Raw genomic sequence first — 13015 nt, forward strand, 5'->3', positions numbered from 1 at the left:
CACCATGCACTGTATGGAGGCTTGCAGAGTATCTACATAGATGCAAAAGTAGAGTAGTGTCAATTTAAAATCCAGTTTTTTTAGGCATTTATAACCATTTTTGTCACATTTCCTTCCAAAGGGTTACATTTTCTTTTGTGTCAATTTTATATTTCATTTTGATACAATTATAATCTTTTTTCTGATATGAGATAATTACATTTTGTTACACCATAAAAGTTTCTCTTTCTCTGTTTCTAAAAGATGTGGAGCTGTCTTGCTCTTTTGGACTCCTTTCATAGATCACTATTTCCTCACTACTACTGTTACAAGATCTTTGCACTAGTATGTTTTCCGGGCCCTGATTTACAATGATAGTTGATACACATATTCATCCACAACAATCATTGTCATTAAAGTGTTTCCATACACTTCTAAAGCATTCCATACAACATTTATATTATCTACAAAAACAGGTCATCGTAACTATTATAATCAGTGTTATACTCACATATTCAGTGATGAAATAGTATGTTAGACACCTGAATTGCCTCATCTTTTCCCACTGTTCAGTGACCATTCTTTCTGCATCATTTAAACTCTTTCCGACAACTTTCATATCATCTAATTGTGCAACTACATGATCTAATGGTAACTCTTAAGTTAGCAATGGAATGTGTGTATTCTCCTTATTTACTATACAACCTTCAATTTTTAACTCCATTTGTCATGTTAAATCCGTCTCAGTTTTATTTGTACATATTATTTTGTCTGTCTGTATGAATGTTCTTGTTCCATACCCTTTACATTGATTGTTGAAGTGCACTTTTCCAACTCCTCCCAGTACTACATCCTTTGGAGGTTGCTTCCTACATAATACTGTCAGACTATTCCTCACTAGGAACCATGTATAACCACTTATTGTTATTTAAATGTGTTCAAATTCTTTGATTTAAAGATACAATCCTCTTTACACACTCACTTGGCATAGCAATTACCGACTGAAGCAACTTTGCTTCACACATCTTCCTGATCAAGTGTTGACAATAGTGCAAATGTTTGTCTGCAAAGTATTCTGTTCTTATTTAAGTCTTTAGAATCCAATATTTTTGCATACTCTATCTTTGCATCATTGATAAGTAAGATCTCCTCCTCTGGCTGGATGAAAACATACTTCCCTGATAGCTGAGTGATTGCTTATAGTAAAGGAAATATTCCATATAACATCAACATGTCATTAGCTACTAAAAGTAACATTTTTTTTATATGTCCTAACATTCTTTCCCCTACAAAGACATCTACATTGATAACCTTTAATGAGAATTACCCGATGATTCAACTAGAGGAACAGAGAACTTCATGTTTAAGTTTGCCTTTTGTTAAACTGAGGAACTTCACAATTTCTGGAGCAATTATTATGTGAGGCTGCGATATTCTGTTCTATGCATTAACTATAGCACTTATCATTTGTTCATATTCTGATTTTATCTCTAAATAAATCTGCCAATTGTGGCACTTATTTGCATATTGTTACAAATGTTCCAACTCTTTTAAATCCTATGTCTGCCTCAGTAACACACAATTTGATAAATCTTTCATTCTAAACTTTAACACATTTTTGTTTTCCTTTATCACACTTACTGTTCTGTTTACCCCAGATAATATGGCTCTTACAACTGCCACTTGTTTTACATCATCTCAAAAGCCTTTTTGAATTTTTCTCCACCCCTTTTCCGTGCCCCTTGCAATATGTAGCACCAGCTTCATCTAATGTGCCAAGTAGTATCATCCTTAGCTCTAAAGGAAGTTAAACAGGACATTCTTCTTTTTTTATCATTGTCTCATGCTGTTTCAGCTGATGCACCAACTACTGGAATTCTGTTATCCTTCCTGTATGACATGTCACATATTTGCATAGTAAGCAACATCCTATTCAGCCTACATGAAGTTCCTTCAGAGTGCCACTGCACCTCTGTACTGTTAATTTGCCACATTGTTCAGCTGTCTGAAAATGCTCATGTATACCATCTAAATTTATACATGTTACAATTCTCCATCATGTAATCCATGTTTCCACTTCTCCTAAATAATTGTAGTACAGTCCTGAAGACATCTCTATTTCTGAACCTTTGAACTCCATTGGCAATTGTTCTGTGTCAGTGCTTTCTGTGATTACTACTACTATTTGAAATGTCGGCATGTATCTCTTACCTGTGCTTGATACCGCTAAAGCACACACTATGTCCACTGAACACTTTTCAGTTATACGTTTCTCAATGTCTGTTACTTTCAGTGGCAATTTTTGTCTTCACCTGCATAAATTTATTTTTTATGGCATGATGGAAATTTCTGTACATATTCTTCTGTCTCACATTTCAATCCTTTCCATTGTTTCTACTGCTTTATCCTCTTGAACATTCTACAGCTGCCCATTGCCCTATTAACAGATTACATCTATTTTCTTTACAATATTTTTCTTTTCTTCCAGACTAATTTCATTTTCCTTAACCTCTGCCCTGCATTTTCTGCTGACACATTCAGCATTTACCTGTGCCTGTTGCACAGTCATCTGATTACCTCTTTCCTTTCTGTACATCTGATCCCTATCAATGTGGATTAGCTCACTGGGATGTATTCTATTAAGAGCAACTGTGCTGCTATTCAGCCTAGATGGCTTGTAGGTAACCTTGTAATTGCACTTTTCAAGCTTGGTTCTCCTATTCAGAAGCCTCAAATTAGGATCCTTTACACTGAATATCCATTTTAATGGCTTATGTTCTGTTGGAACTATAAACCATTGTCAATGTATGTACTGTTGTAACTGTTTCACTGCATATCCTGTAGCCAACACTTCTTCCTCTATGTCACTATAGTTTAATTCTGCCTTGTTTAATGACCCAGATGCATATAAAATGGGCAAGTCATCACCAACTTCCTTGTCTTGTGATGTAATTGCTCCCAAGGCTTCTTGCTTCTGTTGTCACTATGAATGGCTTTCAAAAATCTGGCTACTGAAGTAGTAGTGGATTGATCAGCTTCTCCTTTAGTTCTTCAAATGTATCGCTTTGTTTTTTGTATCATTCATATTCTATTCCTTTCTTTAGCAATTCATGAAGTGGCTTCACAATAAACCATCGGTAGTACCCAATTAGATCTACAAATGCTTTCAGTTCTTTCATTGTTGTCGGCTGTGGAAAGAATTTCACCTTAACCACCTTTACCATGTCTGGTAAGATTCCCTTGTCTGTAATACAATGACCCAAGATAATCATATCTTTTCATAAGAATTACACTTATCTCGTTGCAACTTTAATTTATGCTTTTGAAACCTATCAAAATTTAAACAGAGCTTCTCATTATGCTCCTGCAGATTTATTCTTTACCACACTATATCGTCTAGCTACACAAAACATGTCATCCCTTGCAGACCTGCCAAATCTTTGTTCATCAGTCACTGAAAACAAACTGGAGCTCCTTTCAGTCCTACTGGTATTTGGTTATACTCATAATGTTGATAGTAATAGCCCATATCCTTCCTTCCACCCTGTTTCTCCTACATTTGCTTAAGGTATGCCCTCACAAGCCACACATAAAACATCTCAATTCCTTACTTTCATTAGGCAATGATGCTGGTTCATTTGTGTGCTCAGTCCTTGTTCGTAGACCTATTCCTCTTTCTCTCATAGACAATAGTACACTTCCTTTCTGCAATGCTAATACCACTGCGAGGCTAATGTAATTTATCACTGTGATTTATAACTGTCACTTGAATTCTATCATTAGTCAACCCTTGTATGATACATGCTCTTCCTAAAAATTCTACAAACTCTGTGGCATCTTTATGGTTCTCTCTACTTGTAGCCCAGCTGCCAAAAAGTCTCTCTGCATTTCATCATTGTTATTTGCCCACAACAAGATTGGTTCCCCATGGCCTAGTCTTACCTGAAACATCCTGCAAGCATAAAAGTCTATTGTCCTCTTACATAGTTCTCTTTTAAAATGTGCTTCACTTCATCCCACATCCCATTCTCTCACAAACAGATTTAACCAAAATTCCATGTTCACTAATTCACACATATATTCAATAAATTCCCTTAGGTCTCTCCTTTTCCCATCAGAAGATTTTTCTATAACACACTATGTTCCTTCAGAATGTACATTACCATTTCCTACTGAACTTATTTTGCTAAGTGGAGCTGTTTTAAACATCTTACAGCTAGCAACGTATAATTATAGTTACAACAGGTTTATACCATCTTATTGTGGTGCTTTGAGACAAACTGTCTGTACTGATTCAATGCTGTCACTCACTCTTGCTGTTGCTACTGCTGCTGAGACTGGTCCCCTGGCCTCAAGCTCTTGGACCTTCAGTTGCTTGGGCATGCCCTTATGCCAACTATCTGTGATGCATCAGCCATTGACCTGCTTGGCTATGCTGACCCCCACACTCATCCTTGATGCTGCCTCTGCTACCACAGCCCACTACCAACTAGGACTCCATATGGAACTCTGCTGTCATAGAGCAGAATTTCTTCTAGGCTAAAAGCTGCTACCTGCCACAACTTATTGCAATTTTCCATAGTTGCTGTAGCAATCCAAGTAAGTAGGTTATCTTCTACACGACTTCGTGAAAGGCATTTGTTTTCCCTATACCTGGCACCAAAATTATTTCTTTCTGTCATGTCTCAAGCATGAGTGTTGACAGAATGTGTGACACATTTCAAAAGAAGGGAATTAAGGGAATTACCCAGTTGGCCTAGGTGAGGGGGAGTGTTTACATGGCTATAATGTTATTTGCCTTGTTACAAAAGTGACTTTAAATAACCTCAACTGGCAGAGGATTGTAAATTCTAAATTTATTCAGAAAATAGTTTTAACTCTTGCCATACTTGAATGGAAGGAGATGTATGGATGTAGAGACCAAGTGTTAGCACAGAGATAGTGACAGGGCTAGCACTGTTCTTCCTGGTTTGAAATGAGACTGTCAGTATTAATTAAGCCTGCACCCACTGTATGACACACAGAGTTCCCCAGCTATTCACCTATGATTACATTAATAGCGTTGAAGTTAAGACTTGGCTATCTTTTATGGATACAATAATATGCTGTTGTTGTTGTTGTTGTTGTTGTTGTCTTCAGTCGTGAGACTGGTTTGATGCAGCTCTCCGTGCTACTCTATCCTGTGCAAGCTTCTTCATCTCCCAGTACTTTCTGCAACCTACATCCTTCTGAGTCTGCTTAGTGTATTCATCTCTTGGTCTCCCTCTACGATTTTTACCCTCCATGCTGCCCTCCAATACTAAATTTGTGATTCCTTGATGCCTCAGAACATGTCCTACCAATCGGTCCCTTCTTCTTGTCAAGTTGTCCCACAAACTCCTCTTCTCCCCAATTCTATTCAATACCACCACATTAGTTGTGTGATCTACCCACCTAATCTTAAGCATTCTTCTGTAGCACCACATTTCGAAAGCTTCTATTCTTTTCTTGTCTAAACTATTTATCGTCCATGTTTCACTTCCATACATGGCTACACTCCACACAAATACTTTCAGAAACTACTTCCTGACACTTAAATCAATACTCTAAGTTAACAAATTTCTCTTCTTCAGAAATGCTTTCCTTGCCATTGCCGGTCTACATTCTGTACCTTCTCTACTTCAACCATCATCAGTTATTTTTCTCCCCAAATAGCAAAACTCCTTTACTAATTAAAGTGTCTCATTTTCTAATCTAATTCCCTCAGCATCACCTGACTTCATTCGACTACATTCCATTATCCTTGTTTTGCTTTTGTTGATGTTCATCTTATATCCTCCTTTCAAGACACTGTCCATTCTATTTAACTGCTCATCCAAGTCCTTTGCTGTCTCTGACAGAATTACAATGTCATCAGCCAACCTCAAAGTTTTTATTTCTTCTCCATGGATTTTAATACCTACTCCAAATTTTTCTTTTGTTTCCTTTACCGCTTGCTCAACACACAGATTGTGTAACAATGGGGAGAGACCACAACCCTGTCTCACTCCCTTCCTAACCACTGCTTCCCTTTGATGCCCCTCGAGTCTTGTAACTGCCATTAGGTTTCCGTACAAATTGTAAATAGCCTTTCGCTCCCCGTATTTTACCCCCGCCACCTTTAGAATTTGAAAGACAGTATTCCAGTCAACATTGTCAAAAGCTTTCTCTAAGTCTACAAATGCTAGAAATGTAGGTTTGCCTTTCCTTAATCTTTTTTCTAAGATAAGTTGTAAGGTCAGTATTGCCTCACATGTTCCAACATTTCTACGGAATCCAAACTGATCTTCCCCGAGGTCGGCTTCTACCAGTTTTTCCATTCGTCTGCAAAGAATTCGCTTTAGTATTGTGCAGCTGTGACTTATTAAACTGATAGTTCGGTAATTTTCACATCTGTCAATACCTGCTTTTTTTGGGATTGGAATTATTATATTCTTCTTGAAGTCTGAAGGTATTTCGGCTGTTTCATACATCTTGCTCACCAGATGGTAGAGTTTTGTCAGGACTGGCTCTCCCAAGGCTGTCAGTAGTCCTAGCGAAATGTTGTGTATTACCGGGGCCTTGTTTCGACTCACGTTTTTCAGTGCTCTGCCAAACTCTTGACACAGTATTGTATCTCATCTTCATCTACATCCTCTTCCATTTCCATAATATTGTCCTCAAGTACATCGCCCTTGTATTTACCTTCTACATACTCCTTCCATCTTTCTGCTTTCCCTTCTTTGCATAGAACTGGGTTTCCATCTGAGCTCTTGATATTCATACAAGTGGTTCTCTTTTCTACAAAGGTCTCTTTAATTTTCCTGTAGGCAGTATCTATCTTACCCCTAGTGAGATAAGCCTCTACATCCTTACATTTCTCCTCTAGCCATCCCTGCTTAGCCATTTCAATGAAATTCACTATTTCTTCTGTTAACCCTTGTCTTTTTACCTACTTGATCCTCTGCTGCCGTCACTACTTCATCCCTCAGAGCTACCCATTCTTCTTCTACTGTATTTCTTTCCCTCGTTCCTGTCAATTGTTCGCTTATGCTCTCCCTGAAACTCTGTACAACCTCTGAGCTACCCATTCTTCTTCTACTGTGTTTCTTTCCCTCGTTCCTGTCAATTGTTTGCTTATGCTCTCCCTGAAACTCTGTACAACCTCTAGTTTAGTCAGTTTATCCAAGTCAGGAATAGATTGTAGTCAGAGTCCACATCTGCCCCTGGAAATTTCTCACAACTTAAAACCTGCTTCCTAAATCTGTGACTTACCATTATATAATATATCCGATACTTTCTACTATCCCCAGGATTCTTCCATGTATACAACCTTCTTTTACGATTCTTGAACCAAGTGTTAGCTATGATTCAGTCATGCTCTGTGCAAAATTCTACCAGACGGCTTCCTCTTTCATTTCTTGCCCCCAATCCATATTCATCTACTATGTTTCCTTCTCTCCCTTTTCATACTCCCTAATTCCTGTCACCCATGACTATTATTTTTGTCTCCCTTCACTACCCGAATAATTTCTTTTATCTCTTCATATGTTTCATAAATTTCTTCATAATCTGCAGAGCTAGTTGACATATAAACTTGTACTACTGTAGTGGGCATGGGCTTTGTGTCTATCTTGGCCACAATAATGCATTCACTGTGCTGTTTGTAGTAGCTTACCTGCACTCCTATTTTTTATTCGTTATTAAACCTACTTCTGCATTACCCCTATTTGATTTTGTATTTATAAACCTGTATTCACCTGACCAGAAGTCTTATTCTTCCTGCCACTGAACTTCACCAATTTCCACTATATCTAATTTTAAACTATCCATTTCCCTTTTTAAATTTTCTAACCTACCTGCCCGATTAAGGGATCTGACATTACATGCTCTGATCCATAGAACGCCAGTTCTCTTCCTCCTGATAACGATGTCGTCTTTAGTAGTCCCCACCCTGAGATCCCAATGGGGCACTATTTTACCTCCAGAATAATTTACCCAAGAGTATGCCTTTATCATTTAACCATACAGTAAAGCTGCATGCCCTTGGGAAAAATTATGGCTGCAGTTTCCCCTTGTTTTCAGCCATTTGCAGTACCAGCACAGCAAGGCCGTTTTGGTGACTGTTACAAGGCCAGATCAGTCAATCATCCAGACTGTTGCCCCTAACTACTGAAAAGGCTGCTGCCCCTCTTCAGGAACCACACATTTGTCTGGCCTGTCAACAGATACCCATCCGTCGTGGTTACACCTACGGTACGGCCATCTGTATCACTGAGGCACGCAAGCTTCCCCACAAAATTCAAGGTCCATGGTTCATGGGACAGGGAGGGGGGGGGGGGGGGGGGAATATGCTGATATCAATATTATTCAAGAAAAGGCTCCAAAGAAGATATGGAAAACTATCATCCCTTCCCTCATCTTCCAGCATTTTCTAAAGTATTTCAAAAGCTTGCTGTAATACAAGCTAGAAATTTCATTAAAAAAATTTTTGTCATCTCAGTAAATTAATTTGGTTTCCCAAGAGGCAAAAAAAAAGAGTTCTAACTAACAAACTACACAGAAAACTCTCAGGAAACTACAATAACTTTTTTTACTTACCAAAAACCTTTCACAGTGTCAAACACCCTTTACTTACACACACATTGGAAAAATATGGAATTGAGGGTTGCATTTTACAGTAGTTTGTCATATGCTGTCATTCAACAGAAAATGGAATCAGAGTGGAAAACCATTTTAAAAGGAATTTCACAAGGCTCTGTATTAGGGCAAATATCATTTTTTATGTAAATGACTCACCACTCAACATAAATTTTCATTCAGTATTATTTACAGTTGGTACAACAGTGCTGATTGAATACAGTAATGCATACTTCCCAAAAATAATGCACAAGCCCAATGCTGATTGAATATAGTAATGCAGACAAACTTCCCAAAAATGTTGCAGGTGCCCTAAGAAATTTGATACCCAATTTCACTGAAATGGACTGAAATTAAATATTTCAAACATTCAACTATTGCAATTTAAAACCAAACAATCAAAAACAAATCGTATTCAGATAAACCACAAAATTGAGGAACTAAAAGAAGCAGACTGTGTCAATTTCTTGGAAACTCGTGCAGATGAAAAGCTGTCACAGTTTTCACATATTGCACACTTTCCAAATAAATTAAACAGCCGGGCATTTGGTATGACAGTTGAAGCCAACACAAGCTACATGTACACAAGAAAAATGGTGTACCATAGTTACTTTGAATCTGTGCTAAAATATGGTATTGCCTTTTGGGGAAACACAGGCAACATGAAAGAATATTGAACCAGCAAAACAAAAAAAAAAAAGAAAAAAAAGAAAAAAACAATTATATATATATGACACACGCTTCTGGAAATTGAAATAAGAACACTGTGAATTCATTGTCCCAGGAAGGGGAAACTTTATTGACACATTCCTGGGGTCAGATACATCACATGATCACACTGACAGAACCACAGGCACATAGACACAGGCAACAGAGCATGCACAATGTCGGCACTAGTACAGTGTATATCCACCTTTCGCAGCAATGCAGGCTGCTATTCTCCCATGGAGACGATCCTAGAGATACTGGATGTAGTCCTGTGGAACGGCTTGCCATGCCATTTCCACCTGGCGCCTCAGTTGGACCAGCGTTCGTGCTGGACGTGCAGACCGCGTGAGACGATGCTTCATCCAGTCCCAAACATGCTCAATGGGGGACAGATCCGGAGATCTTGCTGGCCAGGGTAGTTGACTTACACCTTCTAGAGCACGTTGGATGGCACGGGATACATGCTGACGTGAATTGTCCTGTTGGAACAGCAAGTTCCCTTGCCAGTCTAGGAATGGTAGAACGATGGGTTCGATAACGGGTTGGATGTACCGTGCACTATTCAGTGTCCCCTCGACGATCACCAGAGGTGTACGGCCAGTGTAGGAGATCGCTCCCCACACCATGATGCTGGGTGTTGGCCCTGTGTACCTCGGTCGTATGCAGTCCTGATTGTGGCGCTCACCTGCACGGCGCCAAACACGCATACGACCATCATTGGCACCAAGGCAGAAGCGACTCATCGCTGAAGATGACACGTCTCCATTCGTCCCTCCATTCACGCCTGTCACGACACCACTGGAGGCGGGCTGCATGATGATGGGGCGTGAGCGGAAGATGGCCTAACGGTGTGCGGGACCGTAGCCCAGCTTCATGGAGACAGTTGCGAATGGTCCTCGCCGATACCCCAGGAGCAACAGTGTCCCTAATTTGCTGGGAAGTGGCGGTGCGGTCCCCTACGGCACTGCGTAGGATCCTACGGTCTTGGCGTGCATCCGTGCGTCGCTGCGGTCCGGTCCCAGGTCGACGGGCACGTGCACCTTCCGCTGACCACTGGCGACAACATCGATGTACTGTGGAGACCTCACGCCCCACGTGTTGAGCAATTCGGCGGTATGTCCACCCGGCCTCCCGCATGCCCACTATACGCCCTCGCTCAAAGTCCGTCAACTGCACATACGGTTCACGCCCATGCTGTCGCAACATGCTACCAGTGTTAAAGACTGTGATGGAGCTCCGTATGCCATGGCAAACTGGCTGACACTGACGGTGGCGGTGCACAAATGCTGCGCAGCTAGCGCCATTCGACGGCCAACACCGCAGTTCCTAGTGTGTCTGCTGTGCCGTGTGTGTGATTATTGCTTGTACAGCCCTCTCACAGTGTCCGGAGCAAGTATGGTGGGTCTGACACACCGGTGTCAATGTGTTGTTTTTTCCATTTCCAGGAGTGTATATATAAAATAAATAATCGAGCATACACACAATTCTAGGAATAAAGAAAAGTTCATGCGTGCTACTCTCAGGTTTTTGTCCACACTTTGCACTACATAGGAGTGGTGATTTGTAACAAATTAAAAGATAGAAATTAAAATAGAATCAAGAATAGTTTTCTGAAGAGAAAATTGTACAGCATGCTACTCCAAAAGTGCTATTACTCAGTAGAGGAATTATTGAATGATAATGTTGTTACTTGACCAAGAATACAGCAAAAGGAACTAAAATATGTAAACCTACATTATTTTAAATAGTGGTCAGTTTCCATGTAGCTTATGAAATTAAATAATGTATTATAGTTGAACTGTGCATGATCACGATACACTGAAACTGGACTTTAGAATAACATTGGTGAGTCACTTGTATGTAAGTCTATGATTTAACTTTTAAAGTATATTATGAGAAAACAAGTTTATAATTCTGATAGCTTTGCAATGAAATAAGGATGACCACATTTCCTGCAGATACATCATGAGTGAAACTTCTCTCTCCATAAAAATGTATTATCTACATGTAACAAATTTATATTTATTTACAAAAGAAGTGACAAAATTCAATCTCACATTTATCAGATACACTCTGAATATGGTACAATTTTTTTTTGGCTGTGTGATCACATTTATGGCAAGAAATATTTGATCATTAATATAAGTGTTCAATCACTTTGCTGAATATCTGTTATTTAGCTGTCTAACTTTTGACATTCCACTGTCCAGTCTACTGGTAAAACAGGCTTCATCAGATCTACAAACTGCTGCAGATGACAACTGTCTGTGCAACCAGGAGTGTTGAGGACATGTGGCTCACTGTCAGAAGCATTGTTCAAATACAACACCTGTAACAAAGTCAGCATTAATTTAATAATACATTGTGTGTATAAGGTGACATTTGATTGGTAAAATATTTTGTTGTTATAATGGAACGTCTTGTCTGAATATAGTGACTATGATGAAAGGCAGCCATCCACTCCCCAGTGAAGTAATGTGACCATGAGAATGTTGTAAGAAAACTTGTTTGTATGTGTGGTAACAGACATACAAAAGAAACATCCTTTAATCCGTTTCTAGAAAATTGAAGTTGTGGTTTCACTTGAGATACATGAGATAGAACTGAACAGGGTCCACACATTTATTATAAAGATTCAAAGGTTGCATGTAAGCTGTTTTGTAAACTTCTTGATTGTGTCAATTAGCACAAAAAATTCCAAACCCAAAACAGACAAAGACAGAATACTCCACTTCCAGACATCTGTTTTTGAAAATAAACCATTAAAGAGATCACAAAAATCATTAGGTCACTGAAAAACAGTAAATCTTTTAATTATAACAGTATAACAAGCAAAATACTAAAATGTTGTCCTAACTTGATTGTGGCCCATACAATACTCTGATGCATAAATGTATGTTTCATGAATGACTGAGGTACACAGTAATAGCACCTGCTTGTGAAAGTGGTAAAAATACGTTACTTCAAACTGTAGCTCAGACTTAATCCTTTCCAAGTTCTTAAAATTTCTGAGATGGCAGCTTTTTACAAAAGAATGTTGAAACATATTCCATAAAATTTTAATAACAACTCAACCTGGATTCCACAAAGGCTTCTCCACAGAGGAACTGAAATTAACCACAAGAATAAGATTAAATTCCGACTGGGGAAACATTAAGTAATGGAGCCCTGTATGCTTCAGTGCTTGGTAGACCCTTGTTCTTGACTGACATAAATTATCTGTACGTGACATTTGAGGACTTTTCAGAATTATGATGGCTATTGATGACAATTAGACTGAAAAAGTGCCCATAAAAAATCAGGACAATTATAGAATATGATGACAGCCATTTCATAGCAAACACCTAAACATTTAAGCATACAAAGGCATGCTACACCATTCCATACAAATAAGTCATTTACAGGTGTCTGCACACACTAGATGAGACTATGTGCAATACTACTCAGCATCGAGATGGATAATAAAGTGATATGGCATGAACACGTGAATAAGTTAACCAAAAAGCTCAGTTCTGCTTGCATTGCATTTATAAATTTTACCTTATCTACCACTCCTGTAATTTATAAGAGTATTTGGTCTGAAGTTGTAAATTCAACTTAACTCTAATGTTTGTGTTAAAGAGGTTTTGACATTGTCATTAGATACACAACTAATAGTGTTCTGTGTAAAGTTACATAAAACAGCAACTGA

General features: G+C 38.8%; 1 protein-coding gene across 8 annotated transcripts in view; it reads right to left on the reverse strand.

Annotated features, from left to right (window-relative positions):
• The window catches only part of LOC126299039 (lysosomal acid phosphatase-like), a 612830-nt gene that overhangs the window by 437981 nt on the left and 161834 nt on the right, over positions 1–13015 (reverse strand). Inside the window, exon 7 of one of the 8 annotated variants that reach the window (XM_049990681.1) lies at positions 11334–11653. The exons of the other annotated variants lie outside the window; for them this stretch is intronic. Within the exon in view, the coding sequence (XP_049846638.1) occupies positions 11501–11653 (153 nt within the window). The 3' untranslated portion in view covers positions 11334–11500. Of the gene's footprint in view, positions 1–11333; positions 11654–13015 lie in introns of those variants that run through there. 8 annotated transcript variants of the gene reach the window in all.

This window comes from Schistocerca gregaria, chromosome X (genome assembly GCF_023897955.1).
Source record: "Schistocerca gregaria isolate iqSchGreg1 chromosome X, iqSchGreg1.2, whole genome shotgun sequence".
Taxonomy (NCBI): domain Eukaryota; kingdom Metazoa; phylum Arthropoda; class Insecta; order Orthoptera; family Acrididae; genus Schistocerca; species Schistocerca gregaria.